Source organism: Bufo bufo, chromosome 4, assembly GCF_905171765.1.
Source record: "Bufo bufo chromosome 4, aBufBuf1.1, whole genome shotgun sequence".
Classification (NCBI taxonomy): domain Eukaryota; kingdom Metazoa; phylum Chordata; class Amphibia; order Anura; family Bufonidae; genus Bufo; species Bufo bufo.
This window is the reverse complement of record NC_053392.1, coordinates 14,859,547-14,885,107: the sequence shown is the minus strand read 5'-3', so window position 1 is coordinate 14,885,107 and position 25,561 is coordinate 14,859,547. Positions and strand designations below refer to the sequence as shown.

The 25,561-nt window shown below is 42.8% G+C and overlaps 1 protein-coding gene across 1 annotated transcript in view; it reads left to right on the top strand.

Moving 5' to 3' along the window:
* Positions 1–25,561, top strand: part of IFT172 (intraflagellar transport 172) — a 94,231-nt gene that overhangs the window by 37,996 nt on the left and 30,674 nt on the right. Inside the window, exons 21-27 of the mRNA XM_040426871.1 lie at positions 1,959–2,036; positions 2,983–3,231; positions 3,980–4,058; positions 7,811–7,931; positions 10,311–10,455; positions 10,570–10,659; positions 10,930–11,027. Of these exons, the coding sequence (XP_040282805.1) occupies positions 1,959–2,036; positions 2,983–3,231; positions 3,980–4,058; positions 7,811–7,931; positions 10,311–10,455; positions 10,570–10,659; positions 10,930–11,027 (860 nt within the window). The remainder of the gene's footprint in view (positions 1–1,958; positions 2,037–2,982; positions 3,232–3,979; positions 4,059–7,810; positions 7,932–10,310; positions 10,456–10,569; positions 10,660–10,929; positions 11,028–25,561) is intronic.

Here is a 25,561-nt window from a genome sequence, read left to right as displayed (position 1 = left end):
TATGTCATATATATCATGTGCTGGGGATAATACCACCCTGTGATGTCTAATATTTCATATACACACTACTCCCAAAAAGTTAGGGATATTTGGCTTGCGTGTGAAATTTATGGAAAACATAAAAGGTTGCGGCTCCAGTGATATCATATTGTGAATGTCGGTCATATCAGCAGTGGTGACTTCCTCAGTGTAACGAGGCCCTTATAACCCGAATAAGTAGCTCCGCACTGTCCCAAGATCAGGCCATTCGGACATCCAGAACCTGCGATCCTAATGTCCCTTTTTCCTCAGAGAAGACACCACACACCTCTGGTGAACTCAGAACATAAACTGATTTATTGAGGTAAAACAACAGTTTTCATATCCCCCTCCCCAAGATGTGAGGGATAACAACAGTTTCGAGTCCCCCCTCTCTCAGGGCAGGTCACATGACATTATCACATTCCATCGCCCTCATAAGGCTTTACGCTGTTAATCTGTTGTTGCCGGGCAGAGTCTCCGCAGGGGACGGTGGACACAGTTACAGCCCTCATTCTGCATAGGGGAGGAGATGATAGGGTTTCTGTTCAGGACACACAACCATGGCACTTGCTCTCCTGATGTAACACTCATCTCAGACAATTTACTGAAACAAAAGCCCACACCAGTGCTGGGTACACTGCCACAAAATGTCAGCTTCTCAATAACTTGTCCTGTGGCCTTGAGCATCATTTCCAGCTTGACAACGACGTCTCCTGCTGCTCACAAGTCGCCTTTTTGTCTGCTCAGGCATGCCATCTCATTCTTCTTGAAGAACAGCCCTCAGGTCATTGAGGTTCTGGGGTACAGAGTTACGAGCCTCTACACGGCGACTCAGCTGATCCCATAGGTTTTTTAATGGGATTCAGGTCTGGAGAAAGTGCAGGCCACTCCATGTGAGGTTCCCTAATGATGTGACCTCGATGAGCTGGAGCATTGTCCTCCATGAAGATGACATTAGGCCTGTGTTGTTCCTGCAGAGGCACAATGACTGGATTAATGATGTTATTCAAGCAGTATGGGCTTGTCACTGGACCATTCACAAAGTGTCGGGCAGTTCTGTATTCTGGCCCATGCAAACTGATGACGCCGGCGCCTGGTGGTGCGGTCAGGAACACTTGCAGGTCGTCAAGCATGCTGACCGCGCTGATGTAAACGGTTTCAAATGGTCTGATGTGACACTTGGTGCCTCTCACCTCCCTCAAATGTGCCTGGAGTTGTGTGGCATTCAGGAAATTGTTCACAATGAAGCGGTCATCAGTGTGGGATGTGGCCAAAGGACGTCCACTTCTCTGCCTTACTGTGACTCTTCCAGTCTCTCTGTATCTCTGATACAACCTGCTGATGACACTCGGTGACACTCTAAGCTCAGTCTCCGTCTGAGAACATCCAGCTTGAAGCCTCACAATGGCGAGGTACTGTTCTGGTCTCATGATGTCGAAATGTGAACAGCATGATGAGGAGGACTGTTTAAATACCAATTCTAATTGAACCAGGAAATTTATTGGATTCATGGATCAAACACCTGTTGTGAATTTCGCCGTTAAGCTCCTTGTTAGAGAACAGCAAGTTGTGCAAAAAGTACTGAAACCTGGAACAGTTGGACATGTGCATTCAGAAGGTTAGAGAAGGTCACATTAAGTTCACCTGTAAAGGTCAGAGGGCATTTTAGGTTCATCCTGAAATTACCCCCATAAGCCAAATATCCCTAACTTTTTGTGAGGAGTATATACCATGTGCTGGGGATAATACCACCCTGTGATGTCTAATATGTCATATATACCATGTGCTGGGGATAATACCACCCTGTGATGTCTAATATGTCACATATACCATGTGTCTGGGATAATGTTTGGTCTGTTATGGGTGCGGTGTGTTGTGGTAGCCTGTACCCAGCCTCCATATCTCATGACAATGGCATTAATGACTGTCCTCTACAGAACGCCGTGACTGACGCCATCATGATGTACCAGGAGCTACACATGTGGGATGAGTGTATTGCTGTAGCTGAGGCCAAGGTAAGATCTCTGTCTGTGTGATATAACACGTGTCACCTGATAATTCCTGACCCCGGAGGAGGCCACAGTGCTGAGCCCTAACTGCAGACACGGCCTTAAATAGATCTATTGTGGATGGAGGTTGTATTCAGAGGAAGAGGTTCTAGGTAGGTGGTATATGGGTGGAGGGTGAGGGTGGTGGGGTTCTAGGTAGGTGGTATATGGGTGGTGGGGTTCTAGGTAGGTGGTATGTAGGTGGGGGATGAGGGTGGTGGTATGGTTCTAGGTACGTGGAGGATGGGGGTGGTATATGGTTGGATGATGTTGATATTGGGGTTCTAGGTAGGCGGTATATGGGTGGAGGATGGGGATATTGAGGTTCTAGGTAGGTGGTATGTGGGTGGAATATGGGGGTGGTGGGGGGTTCTAGGTAGGTGGTATATGGGTGGATGATGTTGATATTGGGGTTCTAGGTAGGCGGTATATGAGCGGTGGATGGGGATATTGAGGTTCCAGGTAGGTGGTATGTGGGTGGAATATGGGGGTGATGGGGTTCTAGGTAGGTGGTATATGGGTGGAGGATGAGGGTGGTTGCGTTCTAGATAGGTGGTATATGGGTGGAGGATGGGGGTGGTGGGGTTCTAGGTAGGTGGTAAATGGGTGGAGGATGAGGGTGGTGGGGTTCTAGATAGGTGGTATATGGGTGGATGATGTTGATATTGGGGTTGTAAGGTAGGTGGTATATGGGTGGAAGATGGGGATATTGGGGTTGTAGGTGGGTGGAGGATGGGGTACAGGTTCCATATAGATGCTATATGGGCAGAGGATGGGGGTGTGGTATATGGGGGGAGTATGATCTAGGTTGACCTATGCAGGATGTCTGCAGCTCTTTGAGGTCCTGGGTCGCTGTAAGTGACTTCCTCTTGTAGGTTCTATGAGGTTCTTGTCCCTTCCTTTTCCCCTTTAGGGTCACCCGGAGCTGGAGAACCTAAAGCGCAGCTACTTACAGTACCTGGCAGACAGCCACCAGGAGGAGAAGGCCGGAGAAGTGCGGGAGCAGGAGGGTGACTATGTGGCCGCTGTCAGTCTCTACCTTCGAGCAGGGCTCCCGGCCAAGGCGGCCCGGCTGTGTATGGGCCAGGAGCAGCTCCTACTGGACACGGAGCTGGTCGGGAGAGTCACTGCTGCCCTCATAAAGGGAGACTTCTATGAAAGGGTGAGCTCTTCTAAACCCTGTGCTGTAATGTAGTATTAACCCCTTCCTTACTTCTGTACATACATGTTTGTCACATGACTTTGATACGGGCTGCCATGTGACATGATTGATGACATCATTTTCCTTTGTGTTCCCATCTACACCCTGCCGATGACATCACTTACTGTCTCCATTACCTTGGCATCTCGTCTGTGGGTCAAATGGGGTCCTGAGAGAGAACAGGACAGGGAGGCTTCCCCCAGCAGTAGGTCTAGAAGCAGGCAAACTTTGGGTTGAAGGGCGCTTGAGTTGAGGTGGTAATGTGCGCAGAGCAGGGGTTTTGTCACAGTGGTGAAGTACAGCCTGTAAATCATTGTCATGTAGGAAAAGTTCCCTGACTGCCTTGTGTGGCTGTAAGAGCCGTGACGGCCTTATCCGTGAACCCTAATCTGGTCTCTGTAGCGCCCCTCTGTGGTGCGGGTGTTCACTGAACCTCAGCTCATGCTGTGAAGACCCTGAGGCGGCAGAACCCCCCGCACCACACACTGCCTCATCCCAGCTGACCGGTACCATGATTTCCCCAGGCGTAGAGACCATCGCGTGGTCAGTCTTCTCTTATTGAAGAGGATGTCCAGAGCGTCTCATGAACTACCCTCAGTGTGCCCCTTCTCCTAGGTCTTCACCCCTCGCTTTACCCCCTCCTTTTTCTTGCTCGTCTGTTTGCCGTTGTGACTCTGGATCTCAGAGCCGAGTGTCCGCTCTGTTACAGGCCGGGGATCTCCTGGAGAAGATTAACAACTCCCGTCGGGCACTGGAGTGCTACTGCAAGGGCTTTGCCTTCCGAAAAGGTAGGTGCCTGCAGATATCCTCCCGCAGCTGACTGGTCTCCGGTCCTCCTTCTCTCCGGGGTTATGTATGTTTCCCCCATTAGCGAGGTCAACGGTCAGGTGATGAGGTCGCTCACCGGGATGGGGTTCTGTTTTCTCTTTCTCACACTGAGGTCAATGTGTGCCCACCTCTCATCGTTTGTTGCCCCGGTGGTCTTCACACTATGAGCTCATGGCAGTTACTGGGGTGACCCCAGCAGGACAGGGTGCAAGGACTGATAACTGTACAGGGGGCAGTCCTGAGCCCTCCAGGCGGGGTGCCCCTGTTAGTAGTGGGGAGGCTCCAGCAGGGCGGGGTACAATGTCCAGCCTCTGATAACTGTACAGGGGGCAGTGCTGAGCCCTCCAGGCGGGGTGCCCCTGTTAGTAGTGGGGGAGGCTCCAGCAGGGTGGGGTACAATGTCCGGCCTCTGATAACTGTACAGGGGGCAGTCCTGAGCCCTCCAGGCGGGGTGCCCCTGTTAGTAGTGGGGGAGGCTCCAGCAGGGCGGGGTACAATGTCCGGCCTCTGATAACTGTACAGGGGGCAGTCCTGAGCCCTCCAGGCGGGGTGCCCCTGTTAGTAGTGGGGAGGCTCCAGCAGGGCGGGGTACAATGTCCGGCCTCTGATAACTGTACAGGGGGCAGTCCTGAGCCCTCCAGGCGGGGTGCCCCTGTTAGTAGTGGGGAGGCTCCAGCAGGGCGGGGTACAATGTCCGGCCTCTGATAACTGTACAGGGGGCAGTGCTGAGCTCTCCAGGCGGGGTGCCCCTGTTAGTAGTGGGGAGGCTCCAGCAGGGCGGGGTACAATGTCCGGCCTCTGATAGCTGTACAGGGGGCAGTCCTGAGCTCTCCGGGCGGGGTGCCCCTGTTTAGTAGTGGGGGAGGCTCCAGCAGGGCGGGGTACAATGTCCGGCCTCTGATAGCTGTACAGGGGGCAGTCCTGAGCTCTCCAGGCGGGGTGCCCCTGTTAGGAGTGGGGAGGCTCCAGCAGGGCGGGGTACAATGTCCGGCCTCTGATAACTGTACAGGGGGCAGTCCTGAGCTCTCCAGGTGGGGTGCCCCTGTTAGTAGTGGGGAGGCTCCAGCAGGGCGGGGTACAATGTCTGGCCTCTGATAACTGTACAGGGGGCAGTCCTGAGCCCTCCAGGCGGGGTGCCCCTGTTAGTAGTGGGGAGGCTCCAGCAGGGCGGGGTACAATGTCCAGCCTCTGATAACTGTACAGGGGGCAGTGCTGCGCTCTCCGGGCGGGGTGCCCCTGTTAGTAGTGGGGAGGCTCCAGCAGGGCGGGGTACAATGTCCGGCCTCTGATAACTGTACAGGGGGCAGTGCTGAGCCCTCCAGGTGGGGTGCCCCTGTTAGTAGTGGGGAGGCTCCAGCAGGGCGGGGTACAATGTCCGGCCTCTGATAACTGTACAGGGGGCAGTCCTGAGCCCTCCAGGCGGGGTGCCTCTGTTAGTAGTGGGGAGGCTCCAGCAGGGCGGGGTACAATGTCCGGCCTCTGATAGCTGTACAGGGGGCAGTCCTGAGCCCTCCAGGCGGGGTGCCCCTGTTAGTAGTGGGGAGGCTCCAGCAGGGCGGGGTACAATGTCCAGCCTCTGATAACTGTACAGGGGGCAGTCCTGAGCTCTCCAGGCAGGGTGCCCCTGTTAGTAGTGGGGAGGCTCCAGCAGGGCGGGGTACAATGTCCGGCCTCTGATAACTGTACAGGGGGCAGTCCTGAGCCCTCCAGGCGGGGTGCCCCTGTTAGTAGTGGGGAGGCTCCAGCAGGGCGGGGTACAATGTCCGGCCTCTGATAGCTGTACAGGGGGCAGTCCTGAGCCCTCCAGGCGGGGTGCCCCTGTTAGTAGTGGGGAGGCTCCAGCAGGGCGGGGTACAATGTCCAGCCTCTGATAACTGTACAGGGGGCAGTCCTGAGCTCTCCAGGCAGGGTGCCCCTGTTAGTAGTGGGGAGGCTCCAGCAGGGCGGGGTACAATGTCCGGCCTCTGATAACTGTACAGGGGGCAGTGCTGAGCTCTCCAGGCGGGGTGCCCCTGTTAGTAGTGGGGAGGCTCCAGCAGGGCGGGGTACAATGTCCGGCCTCTGATAACTGTACAGGGGGCAGTGCTGAGCCCTCCAGGCGGGGTGCCCCTGTTAGTAGTGGGGAGGCTCCAGCAGGGTGGGGTACAGTGTCCGGCCTCTGATAACTGTACAGGGGGCAGTCCTGAGCTCTCCAGGCGGGGTGCCCCTGTTAGTAGTGGGGGAGGCTCCAGCAGGGCGGGGTACAATGTCCGGCCTCTGATAACTGTACAGGGGGCAGTGCTGAGCCCTCCAGGCGGGGTGCCCCTGTTAGTAGTGGGAAGGCTCCAGCAGGGCGGGGTACAATGTCCGGCCTCTGATAACTGTACAGGGGGCAGTCCTGAGCTCTCCAGGCGGGGTGCCCCTGTTAGTAGTGGGGAGGCTCCAGCAGGGTGGGGTACAATGTCCGGCCTCTGATAACTGTACAGGGGGCAGTCCTGAGCTCTCCAGGCGGGGTGCCCCTGTTAGTAGTGGGGAGGCTCCAGCAGGGTGGGGTACAATGTCCGGCCTCTGATAACTGTACAGGGGGCAGTCCTGAGCTCTCCAGGCGGGGTGCCCCTGTTAGTAGTGGGGAGGCTCCAGCAGGGCGGGGTACAATGTCCGGCCTCTGATAGCTGTACAGGGGGCAGTCCTGAGCTCTCCAGGCAGGGTGCCCCTGTTAGTAGTGGGGAGGCTCCAGCAGGGCGGGGTACAATGTCCAGCCTCTGATAACTGTACAGGGGGCAGTCCTGAGCCCTCCAGGCGGGGTGCCCCTGTTAGTAGTGGGGAGGCTCCAGCAGGGCGGGGTACAATGTCCGGCCTCTGATAACTGTACAGGGGGCAGTGCTGAGCCCTCCAGGCGGGGTGCCCCTGTTAGTAGTGGGGAGGCTCCAGCAGGGCGGGGTACAATGTCCGGCCTCTGATAGCTGTACAGGGGGCAGTCCTGAGCTCTCCAGGCAGGGTGCCCCTGTTAGTAGTGGGGAGGCTCCAGCAGGGCGGGGTACAATGTCCAGCCTCTGATAACTGTACAGGGGGCAGTCCTGAGCCCTCCAGGCGGGGTGCCCCTGTTAGTAGTGGGGAGGCTCCAGCAGGGCGGGGTACAATGTCCAGCCTCTGATAACTGTACAGGGGGCAGTCCTGAGCCCTCCAGGCGGGGTGCCCCTGTTAGTAGTGGGGAGGCTCCAGCAGGGCGGGGTACAATGTCCGGCCTCTGATAACTGTACAGGGGGCAGTGCTGAGCCCTCCAGGCGGGGTGCCCCTGTTAGTAGTGGGGAGGCTCCAGCAGGGCGGGGTACAATGTCCGGCCTCTGATAGCTGTACAGGGGGCAGTCCTGAGCTCTCCAGGCAGGGTGCCCCTGTTAGTAGTGGGGAGGCTCCAGCAGGGCGGGGTACAATGTCCAGCCTCTGATAACTGTACAGGGGGCAGTCCTGAGCCCTCCAGGCGGGGTGCCCCTGTTAGTAGTGGGGGAGGCTCCAGCAGGGCGGGGTACAATGTCCAGCCTCTGATAACTGTACAGGGGGCAGTCCTGAGCCCTCCAGGCGGGGTGCCCCTGTTAGTAGTGGGAAGGCTCCAGCAGGATGGGGTACAATGTCCGGCCTCTGATAGCTGTACAGGGGGCAGTCCTGAGCCCTCCAGGCGGGGTGCCCCTGTTAGTAGTGGGGTGGCTGTGTGGTGACGTCTCTCCTGTCTTGTCAGCGGTGGAGCTCGCCCGTGTGGCCTTCCCTGCGGAGGTGGTGAAGCTGGAGGAGTCCTGGGGCGATTACCTGGTGCAGCAGAAGCAGCTGGACGCCGCCATCAATCACTACATCGAGGCCGGGTGAGCGCCAGGCGTTGGGTCTGGGGGTGATATCATTGAACAGGTTTTCCAGAACTCATTGACGGTCTGTCCTCAGGGTAGGTCGCCAATATCGGATCAGTGGAGATCCATCTCGTGGACCCCCAACAATCAGCTGATGCTCCAGAACTGCACAGCTCTGTATAGTGGGAGGACTGGTTAACATAGAAGTGAATGGGAGCAGCGCTGCAGTAACCAGCATAGAGTACAGAGCTGTGTGGTTCTGGAGAACCAGCAACCGGGAGCCAGATGAGAAACTGCTCTACGGTTCTGGCAGTTATATTATTAGGGACTCCCCGGGTATTATTGGGGTTCAGCTGGTCTATTATTGGGGTTCGGGCAGTTATACAGTCCTGATCAAAAGTTTAAGACCACTTGAAAAATGGCCAACAATCCTATGTATCATGGCTGGATCTTCACAAGGTTCCAAGTGGAGCTTCAACATGCAACAAGAAGAAATGGGAGGGAGACAGAACATTTTTTGAGCTTTCAATTTAATGGAAACAACGAATAAACTGAAACAGGCTGTTTTTCAGCTGATCAAAAGTTTAGGACCACATCTCCAAAAAATAACTAAACCCCCCCAAAACAGAAATCCAACTTCCAAACATGAACTCAGTAATGAGTAGCTCCGCCGTTATTGTTTCGGCATGCTTGATGCAAGCGTTTCCATGAGGTGAGTGGAAACATTTCTCCAAGTGGTGAAGACGGCCGCACGAAGGCCATCTACTGTCTGGAACTGTTGTCCATTTTTGTAAACTTCCCTTGCCATCCATCCCCAAAGGTTCTCAATTGGATTTAGATCAGGGGAACACGCAGGGTGGGCCAAAAGAGTGATGTTATCCTCCTGGAAGAAGTCCCTTGTCCTGCGGGCATTGTGTACTGTAGCATTGTCCTGTTACCACACAGACGAGGACCCTCAGTCATGAGGAATGCTCTCTGCAACATCTGGACATAGCCAGCGGCCGTTTGACGCCCCTGCACTTCCTGAAGCTCCATTGTTCCACTGAAGGAAAAAGCCCCCCCGACCATTATGGCGCCCCCTCCACTGTGGCGTGTAGAGAACATCTCAGGTGGGATCTGCTTGTCATGCCAGTAACGGTGGAAACCATCAGGACCATCAAGGTTACATTTTTTCTCATCAGAGAATAAAACTTTTTTCCACCTTTGAATGTCCCATGTTTGGTGATCTCTTGCAAAGTCCAAACGAGCAGTTCTGTGGCGTTCAAGGAGACGAGGTCTTTGAAGACGTTTTTTGTTTTTGAAGCCCTTCAGTCTCAGATGCCGTCTGATGGTTATGAGGCTGCAGTCAGCACCAGTAAGGGCCTTAATTTGGGTCGAGGATCGTCCAGTGTCTTGACGGACGGCCAATTGGATCCTCCGGCTCAGTGCTGGTGGAAATTTTTTTGGGTCTTCCACTTGACTTTTTTGTTCCATAACCCTCAGGATCATTGAAGAAATTCCAAATGACTGTCTTACTGCGTCCCACCTCAGCAGCGATGGCGCGCTGTGAGAGACCCTGCTTATGCAGTTCAACAACCCGACCACGTTCAAAAAGGGAGAGTTTTTTTGCCTTTGCCATCACAACGTGTGACTACCTGACAGAGAATGACAATGAATCCACATCTTTGCACAGATTTGGCCTTTTAAAGGCATGTGGTCCTAAAATTTTGACCAGCTGAAAAACAGCCTGTTTCAGTTTAATCGTTATTTTCAATTAAATTGAATGCTCAAAAAATGTTTTGTCTCACTCTCATTTCTTCTTGTTGCATGTAGGACTGTATTATTAGGGTTCGGGCAGTTATATTATTGGGGTTCGGCTGGTCTATTATTAACGTTCAGGCAGTTATATTATTTGGGTTCGGGCAGTAATATTATTGGGGTCCGGCGCTGGTCTCTTATTGGGGTTCAGTTGGTCTATTACGATTCAGCAGTTATATTATTGGGGTCCGGCTGGTCTATTAGGGTTCGGGCAGTTATATTATTTGGGTTCGGGCAGTTATATTATTGGGGTCCGGGCAGTTATATTATTTGGGTTCGGCTGGTCTATTATTAGGGTTCGGGCAGTTATATTATTGGGGTCCGGCTGGTCTATTATTAGGGTTTGGGCAGTTATATTATTGGGGTCCGGCTGGTCTATTAGGGTTCGGGCAGTTATATTATTTGGGTTCGGGCAGTTATATTATTGGGGTCCGGGCAGTTATATTATTTGGGTTCGGCTGGTCTATTATTAGGGTTCGGGCAGTTATATTATTGGGGTCCGGCTGGTCTATTATTAGGGTTTGGGCAGTTATATTATTGGGGTTCATGCAGTGATATTATTGGGGTCCGGCTGGTCATCAGACCTTGTGTCCCCCTCAGGTGCTCGGTAAAGGCCATTGAAGCTGCATTAGGCGCTCGGCAGTGGAAGAAAGCCATTCACATCCTGGAGCTGCAGGAGCCGCGGACGGCCAGTGACTACTACCTGAAGATTGCGCAGCATTACTGCTCTGTGCAGGAGTACGAGGTACTGCATGTAGTCACATCCTAGGACTGCGCATCGAGCCTACCTGTATGTCTGAGCGTCTGCTCCTCAGCACCATGGTGCTGCGCCCCTCATCTCCTTCTCTTCTGCTTCCAGCTGGCCGAGCAGCTGTATATCAAGGCCGGGAGGAGCAAGGAGGCGATTGACATGCACACGCAGGCCGGCCGCTGGGAGCAGGCACACGCGGTAGGTCGGCGGTTATATGCATGGGGGTAGCAGGGATCACCTTAGATCGGTGTTTATGAGGTCAGGACGTCAGAGATAAGAGCAGCGGCCTGCAAGCCGACTGACCTCTGGTATCTCAGGAACAACTGCACATTTCTCATAAAGACTAATTGAAAAAATGATTTGTAGCCCAAAATGATTAAAATACAATCATAAAAAAATAGGTGTCCATAGCCTTTAACCTTCACAGGCCGGGCACATACATGTGACATGTTCTGCCTTCATTCACAGCTGGCCGTGAAGTTCATGAACCCAGAAGACGTGTCTGTCCTGTATGTCACCCAAGCCAAGGAGCAGGAGAAGCAGGGGCACCACAGGGAGGCCGAGCGGTAAGGAGCCGCCCGGGGGCCACAGGGATTCAGTCCGGCACAGGGGGCCCCGCACTGTGCACATGATATGATGTCCTGCGTGTGCTGTCACATGTTACATACAAAGCTCCAGTCTCCTCCTCCTCAGTATATATATATGTTATACTCCTCAGTATATATATGTTATACTCCTCAGTATATATATATATGTTATACTCCTCAGTATATATATATATGTTATACTCCTCAGTATATATATATATGTTATACTCCTCAGTATATATATATATATGTTATACTCCTCAGTATATATATATATGTTATACTCCTCAGTATATATATATGTTATACTCCTCAGTATATATATATGTTATACTCCTCAGTATACATACAGTACAGACCAAAAGTTTGGACACACCTTCTTATTCAAAGAGTTTTCTTTATTTTCATGACTATGAAGGCATCAAAACTATGAATTAACACATGTGGAATTATATACATAACAAACAAGTGTGAAACAACTGAAAATATGTCATATTCTAGGTTCTTCAAAGTAGCCACCTTTTGCTTTGATTACTGCTTTGCACACTCTTGGCATTCTCTTGATGAGCTTCAAGAGGTAGTCCCCTGAAATGGTTTTCCAACAGTCTTGAAGGAGTTCCCAGAGATGCTTAGCACTTGTTGGCCCTTTTGCCTTCACTCTGTGGTCCAGCTCACCCCAAACCATCTCGATTGGGTTCAGGTCCAGTGACTGTGGAGGCCAGGTCATCTGGCGCAGCACCCCATCACTCTCCTTCATGGTCAAATAGCCCTTACTTTCAAAGTTTTCCCAATTTTTCAGCTGACTGACCTTCATTTCTTAAAGTAATGATGGCCACTCGATTTTCTTTACTTAGCTGCTTTTTTCTTGCCATAATACAAATTCTAACAGTCTATTCAGTAGGACTATCAGCTGTGTATCCACCTGACTTCTCCTCAACGCCACTGATGGTCCCAACCCCATTTATAAGGCAAGAAATCCCACTTATTAAACCTGACAGGGCACACCTGTGAAGTGAAAACCATTTCAGGGGACTACCTCTTGAAGCTCATCAAGAGAATGCCAAGAGTGTGCAAAGCAGTAATCAAAGCAAAAGGTGGCTACTTTGAAGAACCTAGAATATGACATATTTTCAGTTGTTTCACACTTGTTTGTTATGTATATAATTCCACATGTGTTAATTCATAGTTTTGATGCCTTCATAGTCATGAAAATAAAGAAAACTCTTTGAATGAGAAGGTGTGTCCAAACTTTTGGTCTGTACTGTATATATATATATATGTTATACTCCTCAGTATATATATATGTTATACTCCTCAGTATATATATACGTTATACTCCTCAGTATATATATATGTTATACTCCTCAGTATATATATATGTTATACTCCTCAGTATATATATATGTTATACTCCTCAGTATATATATATATGTTATACTCCTCAGTATATATATATATGTTATACTCCTCAGTATATATATATATGTTATACTCCTCAGTATATATATATGTTATACTCCTCAGTATATATATATGTTATACTCCTCAGTATATATATATATGTTATACTCCTCAGTATATATATATGTTATACTCCTCAGTATATATATGTTATACTCCTCAGTATATATATGTTATACTCCTCAGTATATATATGTTATACTCCTCAGTATATATATATGTTATACTCCTCAGTGTATATATGTTATACTCCTCAGTATATATATGTTATACTCCTCAGTATATATATGTTATACTCCTCTGTATATATATATGTTATACTCCTCTGTATATATATATGTTATACTCCTCTGTATATATATATGTTATACTCCTCTGTATATATATGTTATACTCCTCAGTATATATATGTTATACTCCTCAGTATATATATATATATATGTTATACTCCTCAGTGTATATATGTTATACTCCTCAGTATATATATGTTATACTCCTCAGTGTATATATGTTATACTCCTCAGTATATATATATATGTTATACTCCTCAGTATATATATATGTTATACTCCTCAGTATATATATGTTATACTCCTCAGTATATATATGTTATACTCCTCAGTATATATATATGTTATACTCCTCAGTGTATATATGTTATACTCCTCAGTATATATATGTTATACTCCTCAGTATATATATATGTTATACTCCTCAGTATATATATGTTATACTCCTCAGTATATATATATGTTATACTCCTCAGTATATATATATGTTATACTCCTCAGTATATATATATGTTATACTCCTCAGTATATATATATGTTATACTCCTCAGTATATATATATGTTATACTCCTCAGTATATATATATGTTATACTCCTCAGTATATATATATGTTATACTCCTCAGTATATATATATGTTATACTCCTCAGTATATATATATATGTTATACTCCTCAGTATATATATATATGTTATACTCCTCAGTATATATATACGTTATACTCCTCAGTATATATATACGTTATACTCCTCAGTATATATATATGTTATACTCCTCTGTATATATATATGTTATACTCCTCAGTGTATATATGTTATACTCCTCAGTATATATATATGTTATACTCCTCAGTATATATATGTTATACTCCTCAGTATATATATATATATATATATATGTTATACTCCTCAGTATATATATATATGTTATACTCCTCAGTATATATATATATGTTATACTCCTCAGTATATATATATATGTTATACTCCTCAGTATATATATGTTATACTCCTCAGTATATATATGTTATACTCCTCAGTATATATATATGTTATACTCCTCAGTATATATATATATATATGTTATACTCCTCAGTATATATATATGTTATACTCCTCAGTATATATATATATATATGTTATACTCCTCAGTATATATATATATATGTTATACTCCTTAGTATATATATATATATGTTATACTCCTCAGTATATATATATGTTATACTCCTCAGTATATATATATATGTTATACTCCTCAGTATATATATATGTTATACTCCTCAGTATATATATATGTTATACTCCTCAGTATATATATATGTTATACTCCTCAGTATATATATATGTTATACTCCTCAGTATATATATATGTTATACTCCTCAGTATATATATATATATGTTATACTCCTCAGTATATATATATATATGTTATACTCCTCAGTATATATATATGTTATACTCCTCAGTATATATATATGTTATACTCCTCAGTATATATATATATGTTATACTCCTCAGTATATATATATATATGTTATACTCCTCAGTATATATATATATGTTATACTCCTCAGTATATATATATGTTATACTCCTCAGTATATATATATATATGTTATACTCCTCAGTATATATATATGTTATACTCCAGTATATATATGTTATACTCCTCAGTATATATATGTTATACTCCTCAGTATATATATATGTTATACTCCTCAGTATATATATATGTTATACTCCTCAGTATATATATATATGTTATACTCCTCAGTATATATATATGTTATACTCCTCAGTATATATATATATATGTTATACTCCTCAGTATATATATATATGTTATACTCCTCAGTATATATATATATGTTATACTCCTCAGTATATATATATATATGTTATACTCCTCAGTATATATATATATATATGTTATACTCCTCAGTATATATATATGTTATACTCCTCTGTATATATATGTTATACTCCTCAGTATATATATATATGTTATACTCCTCAGTATATATATATGTTATACTCCTCAGTATATATATATGTTATACTCCTCAGTATATATATATGTTATACTCCTCAGTATATATATATGTTATACTCCTCAGTATATATATATATATGTTATACTCCTCAGTATATATATATATATGTTATACTCCTCAGTATATATATATGTTATACTCCTCAGTATATATATATGTTATACTCCTCAGTATATATATGTTATACTCCTCAGTATATATATATGTTATACTCCTCAGTATATATATATATGTTATACTCCTCAGTATATATATATATGTTATACTCCTCAGTATATATATATATGTTATACTCCTCAGTATATATATATGTTATACTCCTCAGTATATATATATGTTATACTCCTCAGTATATATATATATGTTATACTCCTCAGTATATATATATGTTATACTCCTCAGTATATATATATGTTATACTCCTCAGTGTATATATATATGTTATACTCCTCAGTATATATATATATGTTATACTCCTCAGTATATATATATGTTATACTCCTCAGTATATATATATGTTATACTCCTCAGTATATATATATGTTATACTCCTCAGTATATATATGTTATACTCCTCAGTATATATATATGTTATACTCCTCAGTATATATATATGTTATACTCCTCAGTATATATATATGTTATACTCCTCAGTGTATATATGTTATACTCCTCAGTATATATATGTTATACTCCTCAGTATATATATATGTTATACTCCTCAGTATATATATATGTTATACTCCTCAGTATATATATATGTTATACTCCTCAGTATATATATATGTTATACTCCTCAGTATATATATATATGTTATACTCCTCAGTATATATATATATATGTTATACTCCTCAGTATATATATACGTTATACTCCTCAGTATATATATACGTTATACTCCTCAGTATATATATATGTTATACTCCTCTGTATATATATATGTTATACTCCTCAGTATATATATATGTTATACTCCTCAGTATATATATGTTATACTCCTCAGTGTATATATGTTATACTCCTCAGTGTATATATGTTATACTCCTCAGTATATATATATGTTATACTCCTCAGTGTATATATATGTTATACTCCTCAGTATATATATGTTATACTCCTCAGTATATATATGTTATACTCCTCAGTGTATATATATGTTATACTCCTCAGTGTATATATGTTATACTCCTCAGTGTATATATGTTATACTCCTCAGTATATATATATGTTATACTCCTCAGTGTATATATATGTTATACTCCTCAGTATATATATGTTATACTCCTCAGTATATATATGTTATACTCCTCAGTATATATATATATATATATATATATATATATGTTATACTCCTCAGTATATATATATATATGTTATACTCCTCAGTATATATATATGTTATACTCCTCAGTATATATATGTTATACTCCTCAGTATATATATATGTTATACTCCTCAGTATATATATATATATATGTTATACTCCTCAGTATATATATATGTTATACTCCTCAGTATATATATATGTTATACTCCTCAGTATATATATATGTTATACTCCTCAGTATATATATATGTTATACTCCTCAGTGTATATATGTTATACTCCTCAGTATATATATATATGTTATACTCCTCAGTATATATATATGTTATACTCCTCAGTATATATATATGTTATACTCCTCAGTGTATATATGTTATACTCCTCAGTATATATATGTTATACTCCTCAGTATATATATGTTATACTCCTCAGTATATATATATATATATGTTATACTCCTCAGTATATATATATGTTATACTCCTCAGTATATATATATGTTATACTCCTCAGTATATATATATGTTATACTCCTCAGTATATATATATGTTATACTCCTCAGTGTATATATGTTATACTCCTCAGTATATATATGTTATACTCCTCAGTATATATATATGTTATACTCCTCAGTATATATATATGTTATACTCCTCAGTATATATATATGTTATACTCCTCAGTATATATATATGTTATACTCCTCAGTATATATATATATGTTATACTCCTCAGTATATATATATATATGTTATACTCCTCAGTATATATATATGTTATACTCCTCAGTATATATATACGTTATACTCCTCAGTATATATATACGTTATACTCCTCTGTATATATATATGTTATACTCCTCAGTATATATATGTTATACTCCTCAGTATATATATATGTTATACTCCTCAGTATATATATATATATATGTTATACTCCTCAGTATATATATATGTTATACTCCTCAGTATATATATATGTTATACTCCTCAGTATATATATATGTTATACTCCTCAGTATATATATATGTTATACTCCTCAGTGTATATATGTTATACTCCTCAGTATATATATATATGTTATACTCCTCAGTATATATATATGTTATACTCCTCAGTATATATATATGTTATACTCCTCAGTGTATATATGTTATACTCCTCAGTATATATATGTTATACTCCTCAGTATATATATGTTATACTCCTCAGTATATATATATATATATGTTATACTCCTCAGTATATATATATGTTATACTCCTCAGTATATATATATGTTATACTCCTCAGTATATATATATGTTATACTCCTCAGTATATATATATGTTATACTCCTCAGTGTATATATGTTATACTCCTCAGTATATATATGTTATACTCCTCAGTATATATATATGTTATACTCCTCAGTATATATATATGTTATACTCCTCAGTATATATATATATGTTATACTCCTCAGTATATATATATGTTATACTCCTCAGTATATATATATGTTATACTCCTCAGTATATATATATGTTATACTCCTCAGTATATATATATATGTTATACTCCTCAGTATATATATATATATATGTTATACTCCTCAGTATATATATATGTTATACTCCTCAGTATATATATACGTTATACTCCTCAGTATATATATACGTTATACTCCTCTGTATATATATATGTTATACTCCTCAGTATATATATGTTATACTCCTCAGTATATATATATATATATATATATATGTTATACTCCTCAGTGTATATATGTTATACTCCTCAGTATATATATATGTTATACTCCTCAGTGTATATATATGTTATACTCCTCAGTATATATATGTTATACTCCTCAGTATATATATGTTATACTCCTCAGTATATATATATATATATATATATGTTATACTCCTCAGTATATATATATATATGTTATACTCCTCAGTATATATATATGTTATACTCCTCAGTATATATATGTTATACTCCTCAGTATATATATATATATATGTTATACTCCTCAGTATATATATATGTTATACTCCTCAGTATATATATATGTTATACTCCTCAGTATATATATATATGTTATACTCCTCAGTATATATATATGTTATACTCCTCAGTGTATATATGTTATACTCCTCAGTATATATATATATGTTATACTCCTCAGTATATATATATGTTATACTCCTCAGTATATATATATGTTATACTCCTCAGTGTATATATGTTATACTCCTCAGTATATATATGTTATACTCCTCAGTATATATATGTTATACTCCTCAGTATATATATATGTTATACTCCTCAGTATATATATATATATATGTTATACTCCTCAGTATATATATATGTTATACTCCTCAGTATATATATATGTTATACTCCTCAGTATATATATATATGTTATACTCCTCAGTATATATATGCGTTAATTTCTTAACGTTAATTTGTTTTCCCTTAGTCCTAACAGCAGCACATGTGGGGTTTATCCGCCCCAGTGAAACTGGTAGGACAGACGGAATATTTAATGAAGTAAAGTAATCAAATGAATCCACGCCCCCATTACCTCACTATAAGAGGCCAAACCCCCCATACATCAGTGTGTCATAACAAGAAACTCTCAAAAAACAAAGGGAGGGATATTTGTGTGCTGCTGTTAGGACTAAGGGAAAACAAATTAACGTTAAGAAATTAACGCTTCCCTTACGTCCTAACCAGCAGCACATGTGGGGACTTAGCAAGAAGTTAGCCTAAAGGGTAGGGACTTCAATGCTGAATGGAACTCAAAACAGACCGCCCAAAGGCAGTGTCTTCTGAACCCCTGAGGTTGAGTCTATAATGGCTCACAAAGGTAGAATGTGAGCTCCAGGAGGCCGCGGAACAAATCTGTTCCAGTGGAATAAGAGACCTTTCGGCCCAACTAGTAGAGACTGCTCGGGTGGAGTGAGCAGTGACAAAGGCAGGAGGAGGTCTATTCTGGGAAGCGAAAGATTCTCTGATGGCCTCTCTGATCCATCTACTTAGAGTAGGCTTAGAGGCCTTCTTCCCTTTATTCCTGCCAAAGAACAGGATAAGAAGATTCTCTGACCTTCTGAACTCCTGGGATCTCTCAATGTAGATTCTCAAACATCTGGCCACATCCAGAGTATGGAGGGAACTTTCTTCTGCAGAGGAAGAAGAGGAACATAACACAGGCAAAGACACAACTTGATTAATGTTGTGCACAGAGGGCACCTTAGGCAAAAAGGTGGGTAAAAAACGTAAGAGGACTTTGTCCGGTAAAAATAAAGTGTATGGCTCATACGCCGAAAAAGCCTGAAGCTCTGAAATGCGTTTGGCTGAAGTTACGGCCAACAAAAAGGTTACCTTCCAGGATAAAAACTTAAAGTCCACTTCCTCCAAGGGTTCAAAGGGGGGACCACTCAACCCTTTAAGCACCACTGAGAGATCCCACTGCGGTATAGGTCTTGAAATGCTAGGCTTAAGACGTACGGCTCCTTTAAGGAACCTCTTAATCAGAGGGTCTTGATGTAAAGATCTGCCAAAGGCGGCTGACAGAGCAGAGATCTGTACCTTAAGTGTAGAAGGGCTGAGGCCCTTATCTAGTCCATCCTGCATGAACTGGAGAATAGCAGATACTGGAGGATCCTGAGATGGTACTTGATGAGATGCACACCATAGAAGAAAAATGCGCTTTACCCTGGCGTAGGCCTTGATAGTCGCAGGAGCTCTGGAATGAGACATCGTTCTTAAGACCGCTGCTGATAGCCCTTCAGGCTCTAGAAGGGACTCATCAATCTCCAGGCTGTCAGATTGAGTCTGGATGGATCCAGGCAGAGCTGAGTGCCCCGGGACACCAGGTTCTGCATTGGGGGAAGCTTCCAATATTGCCCTCGGCTCATCTGCATGAGCAGGGTAAACCAAGACCTCCTGGGCCAGAATGGAATCACGGCTATTACTGAGGCTTGGTCCTGCCGAATCTTCATCAATACCCTGGGTATCATGGCGATGGGAGGAAAGATGTAGGCCAGCCTGAACTCCCATGGAATTGACAGAGCATCTACTGCCAAGGGATTGTCCTCCCGATACAGGGAACAGAACGTTTCCACTTTGGCATTGAATCTTGTCGCCATGAGATCTATGTCTGGGCGACCCCACCGGAGAGTGATCTGATAAAAGATCTCCTGGTTCAGAGACATTTCTCCCAGAGCTGGGACTCCTCTGCTGAGCTGGTCCGCAACCACATTCAGGGACCCCCGAATGTTGACTGTTGAAAGGTGGGAAAGATTCTGCTCTGCCCAAGACAGAATTAGACCTACTTCTGAGAGTAGACTCTGAGACCTGGTGCCTCCCTGTTTGTTGATGTAGGATACCGCAGTAGAATTGTCCGAGCGAACCCTTACAGCCTTGTTTCTGATAAGGGGGGAAAAATGAAAGAGAGCCATCCGGATTGCTCTGAGTTCTCTCAGATTGGATGACATCAAACGCTCTTGAGGGCTCCAGGATCCTTGAACTTGAAGTTCCTCTAGCTGGGCACCCCAGCCTAGAAGGGATGCATCTGTCGTCAACAGGATCCATCAAGGTTGGATCAAGGACCTCCCATCTTTGACCTGTTTCCACCACTTCAGTGAGCGGCGAGCTTGAGATGACAGGGAGCACTTTGTCTCTAGCCCTCTGGGAGTTCGATCCCATAGACTCAAAACTTCCGCTTGAAGAGGGCGAATATGCCACAAGGCCCAAGGAACCGCATCCACGGCTGCTGACATTAGGCCTAACATCCTCATCAATACTCTGATAGTTACCCGGCGGGGAACCATGAGTTGATCTGCAGTCTTGGAAATGCGTAACTTCCTTTCCGGAGAAAGGTAGAGCGTCATGTTGGCAGAATCTATTATGAACCCTAGAAACCTCCTGGTGGTGGAGGGAGAAATCTCTGACTTCTGCCAATTGATAATCCAGCCCAAGCGCTGGAGGAAGGACTGAGCCTGCAGCAGATGAAGATGAAGCGTCTCTACCGAGTGGGCTTTTAGAAGCCAATCGTCCAGATATGGAATGATCTCCAGGCCTCTCAATCTGAGGGGAGCTACTACAGCTATTACCACTTTGGTGAAGATGTAGGGCGCGGTTGTGATGCCGAAGGGAAGCGCGGCAAACTGAAAATGTTTCACCGTCCCCCTGAGACTCACTGCCACTCGTAGATACTTCCTGTGGGCCTGGCACACAGGGATATGGAGATAGGCATCCCTTAGATCCAGTGTAACCATCAGGTCCCCTGGGTTCAGGATGCTGATTACCGATTTGATGGTTTCCATCCGGAACCGCCTTTCCTTTATGAATCGGTTGAGGTAGCGGAGATCTATGATCATGCGCCAACCTCCTGTGGCTTTGGGAACAAGGAAAACTGGCGAATAAACGCCGGATCCAATCTCTTCTGGAGGAACCTCCTCCAAGGCCCCTTTCCGCCTGTATTCCAGTATAGACTCCTCCAACACCGCTTGCTTCTCGCGCGGAAGTAATCTTGTCAAAACAAATTTTTCTGGGGGAACAGATAAAAATTCTATCCTGTACCCTGTCCTTATTATATTCAGGACCCAGGGATCTGGAACAAACTCTGTCCAGGTATTTAGAAAAAAAGTTAGACGGCCTCCGACTGGGAGGTCTGAAAGAATAGGAGTCAAATTTATGACTGGATCTGACGGAAGGGGAGGGCCGTCACTGGTCGGCTTTATTGTTTTTGTTCCCACCGGAACGATATGATCCTCCCCTTCTGGACCCACGGCCTCGCTGAGGCCTGGATTGGCCCTGAAAGGGTCTGGACCCTCTACCCTGCCTACCCCTACCCCTAGGGGTTTGAGGGAGGCATTTACCTTTTTTATCGGCAAGACCCTCCATAATGCGGTCTAGTTCAGCCCCAAAAAGCCTTCCTGGCTCGTAAGGGAGGCTGCATAAATTATACTTGGAGGCATTATCTGCCACCCAAGGTTTTAGCCATAGTGGTCTCCTACCCGCTGAAGAGAGGGCCATAGCCTTAGAGGCTAATTTTAACTGCTGTGGGCCAGAGTCACACAGAAAATCCACGGCCAGTAGAATGGACTTAAACTGCGCCAGGATGTCATCACGGGATATGCCAGAGTCGATATCCGACTGCACCTGTCGGAGGCGTCTTTGGAGGAAGACGGCTACCTCCGTAGAGGATATAGCCACAGATGCAGCAGCAGCAGCGGTGGAGTAAGACCTTCTCAAGGTGCATTCTACCCGCCTGTCCATCGGGTCCTGTAAGTTGGAGCCGTCATCAGCCGGGACCAGAGTCCTCTTAGACAATTTTGCAATTGCCAAATCAACTTTGGGCACAGTGCCCCACTGGTCTAATTGGGATGTCACAATCGGGTACATGGATTTGAAGCGCTTTGAGATGACCGGCGCTTTCTCAGGATGCTTCCATTCTAGCTTCATTAACCGAGACAGAGTCTCGTCCACTTTGAAGGCCCTTGGCCCCCTAGAGGTGGACTCTGAAGCTTCCCCGGGATCAACATCCTGGTCCCCCGACCGGATGGATCTAAGTAACCTCTGGGTCTTCTCTACAGGAAAGAAGTACCTTACAGCCTCTTCTTCCTCCCCGCTAGACTCAGAGGAATGGACTTCGTCCACGGTATGGTAGGCTTCCTCCTGCATAGGAGTGGGTCTCAGAGGAGATCGGACACTGGGTCTTCTGGATGACACGGAATCCCTTAGGGTGTTCATTGAGGACTCCACAAAGTCCTTTACCCAGACTACTACGTCCCGTATGGTAGGCTCCGTATCAGGAGGCAGAGGAGGAGGACGGCAAGAGGGACACCTATTAAACTCATAGGAGTCTGCTAGAGGGGTGTCACAATCCCTACACGCCAAATGCTTGCGCTTGGATGACGTCTTGCGCCCAGACCGATCTCCATCACCGGCAGAGGACATTATCTGCAGAGAAAAAGTTATAATGAATGAACAAGGTCTATTCATTAGATAAACAAAGAAGCAGAAAACCTACCAGGAACAGGAAAGCTGGTAACTAAAGTAGTTTGCCTCAGTAACCAACCCAAGGCTGCAAACAGCACAGCCTGGAAGGACTGGAGGCTTTATATATTCAAATTTGGCGCCCAAAAGTGACGTCAGACGCCAGGTTTGAACAAACTTTAATCATTGCTGTTCACCGACAGCCCACCAGAGGGCGCTGGCACACAAGCTACCGCAGGTGATGAGAGGAAGCCAAACAGGAAGCTGAATACAGGAGCTCCGTGCCTAGCAGGAGTTTGTCTCACGGCAGTAACAGCTTCCATCAGATAAGCTGCAACCCTGAAAGAAAAACACAAGGTTAGCATATAATCTAAGAGTACGGCAGCCAAATGGCTGCCCCCGCCTGTCCTGCAGTCCCAAGGACAGAAAAAAACACACTGATGTATGGGGGGTTTGGCCTCTTATAGTGAGGTAGTGGGGGGCGTGGATTCATTTGATTACTTTACTTCATTAAATATTCCGTCTGTCCTACCAGTTTCACTGGGGCGGATAAACCCCCACATGTGCTGCTGGTTAGGACGTAAGGGAAATATATGTTATACTCCTCAGTATATATATATGTTATACTCCTCAGTATATATATATGTTATACTCCTCAGTATATATATATGTTATACTCCTCAGTATATATATATGTTATACTCCTCAGTATATATATATGTTATACTCCTCAGTATATATATATGTTATACTCCTCAGTATATATATATATGTTATACTCCTCAGTATATATATATATATGTTATACTCCTCAGTATATATATATATGTTATACTCCTCAGTATATATATATGTTATACTCCTCAGTATATATATATATGTTATACTCCTCAGTATATATATATATGTTATACTCCTCAGTATATATATATGTTATACTCCTCAGTATATATATATGTTATACTCCTCAGTATATATATATGTTATACTCCTCAGTATATATATATGTTATACTCCTCAGTATATATATATGTTATACTCCTCAGTATATATATATGTTATACTCCTCAGTATATATATATGTTATACTCCTCAGTATATATATATATATATATATATATGTTATACTCCTCAGTATATATATATATGTTATACTCCTCAGTATATATATGTTATACTCCTCAGTATATATATATATGTTATACTCCTCAGTATATATATATATATGTTATACTCCTCAGTATATATATATATGTTATACTCCTCAGTATATATATATATGTTATACTCCTCAGTATATATATATGTTATACTCCTCAGTATATATATATGTTATACTCCTCAGTATATATATATGTTATACTCCTCAGTATATATATATGTTATACTCCTCAGTATATATATATATGTTATACTCCTCAGTATATATATATATATGTTATACTCCTCAGTATATATATATATGTTATACTCCTCAGTATATATATATATATATGTTATACTCCTCAGTATATATATATGTTATACTCCTCAGTATATATATATGTTATACTCCTCAGTATATATATATATGTTATACTCCTCAGTATATATATATATATGTTATACTCCTCAGTATATATATATATGTTATACTCCTCAGTATATATATATGTTATACTCCTCAGTATATATATATGTTATACTCCTCAGTATATATATATATGTTATACTCCTCAGTATATATATATGTTATACTCCTCAGTATATATATATGTTATACTCCTCAGTATATATATATGTTATACTCCTCAGTATATATATATGTTATACTCCTCAGTATATATATATGTTATACTCCTCAGTATATATATATATATATATATATATGTTATACTCCTCAGTATATATATATATGTTATACTCCTCAGTATATATATGTTATACTCCTCAGTATATATATATATGTTATACTCCTCAGTATATATATATGTTATACTCCTCAGTATATATATATGTTATACTCCTCAGTATATATATATATGTTATACTCCTCAGTATATATATGTTATACTCCTCAGTATATATATATATGTTATACTCCTCAGTATATATATGTTATACTCCTCAGTATATATATATGTTATACTCCTCAGTATATATATATGTTATACTCCTCAGTATATATATATATGTTATACTCCTCAGTATATATATATATATATGTTATACTCCTCAGTATATATATATGTTATACTCCTCAGTATATATATATATATATATATATATATGTTATACTCCTCAGTGTATATATAATATATGTTATACTCCTCAGTATATATATATGTTATACTCCTCAGTATATATATATGTTATACTCCTCAGTATATATATAT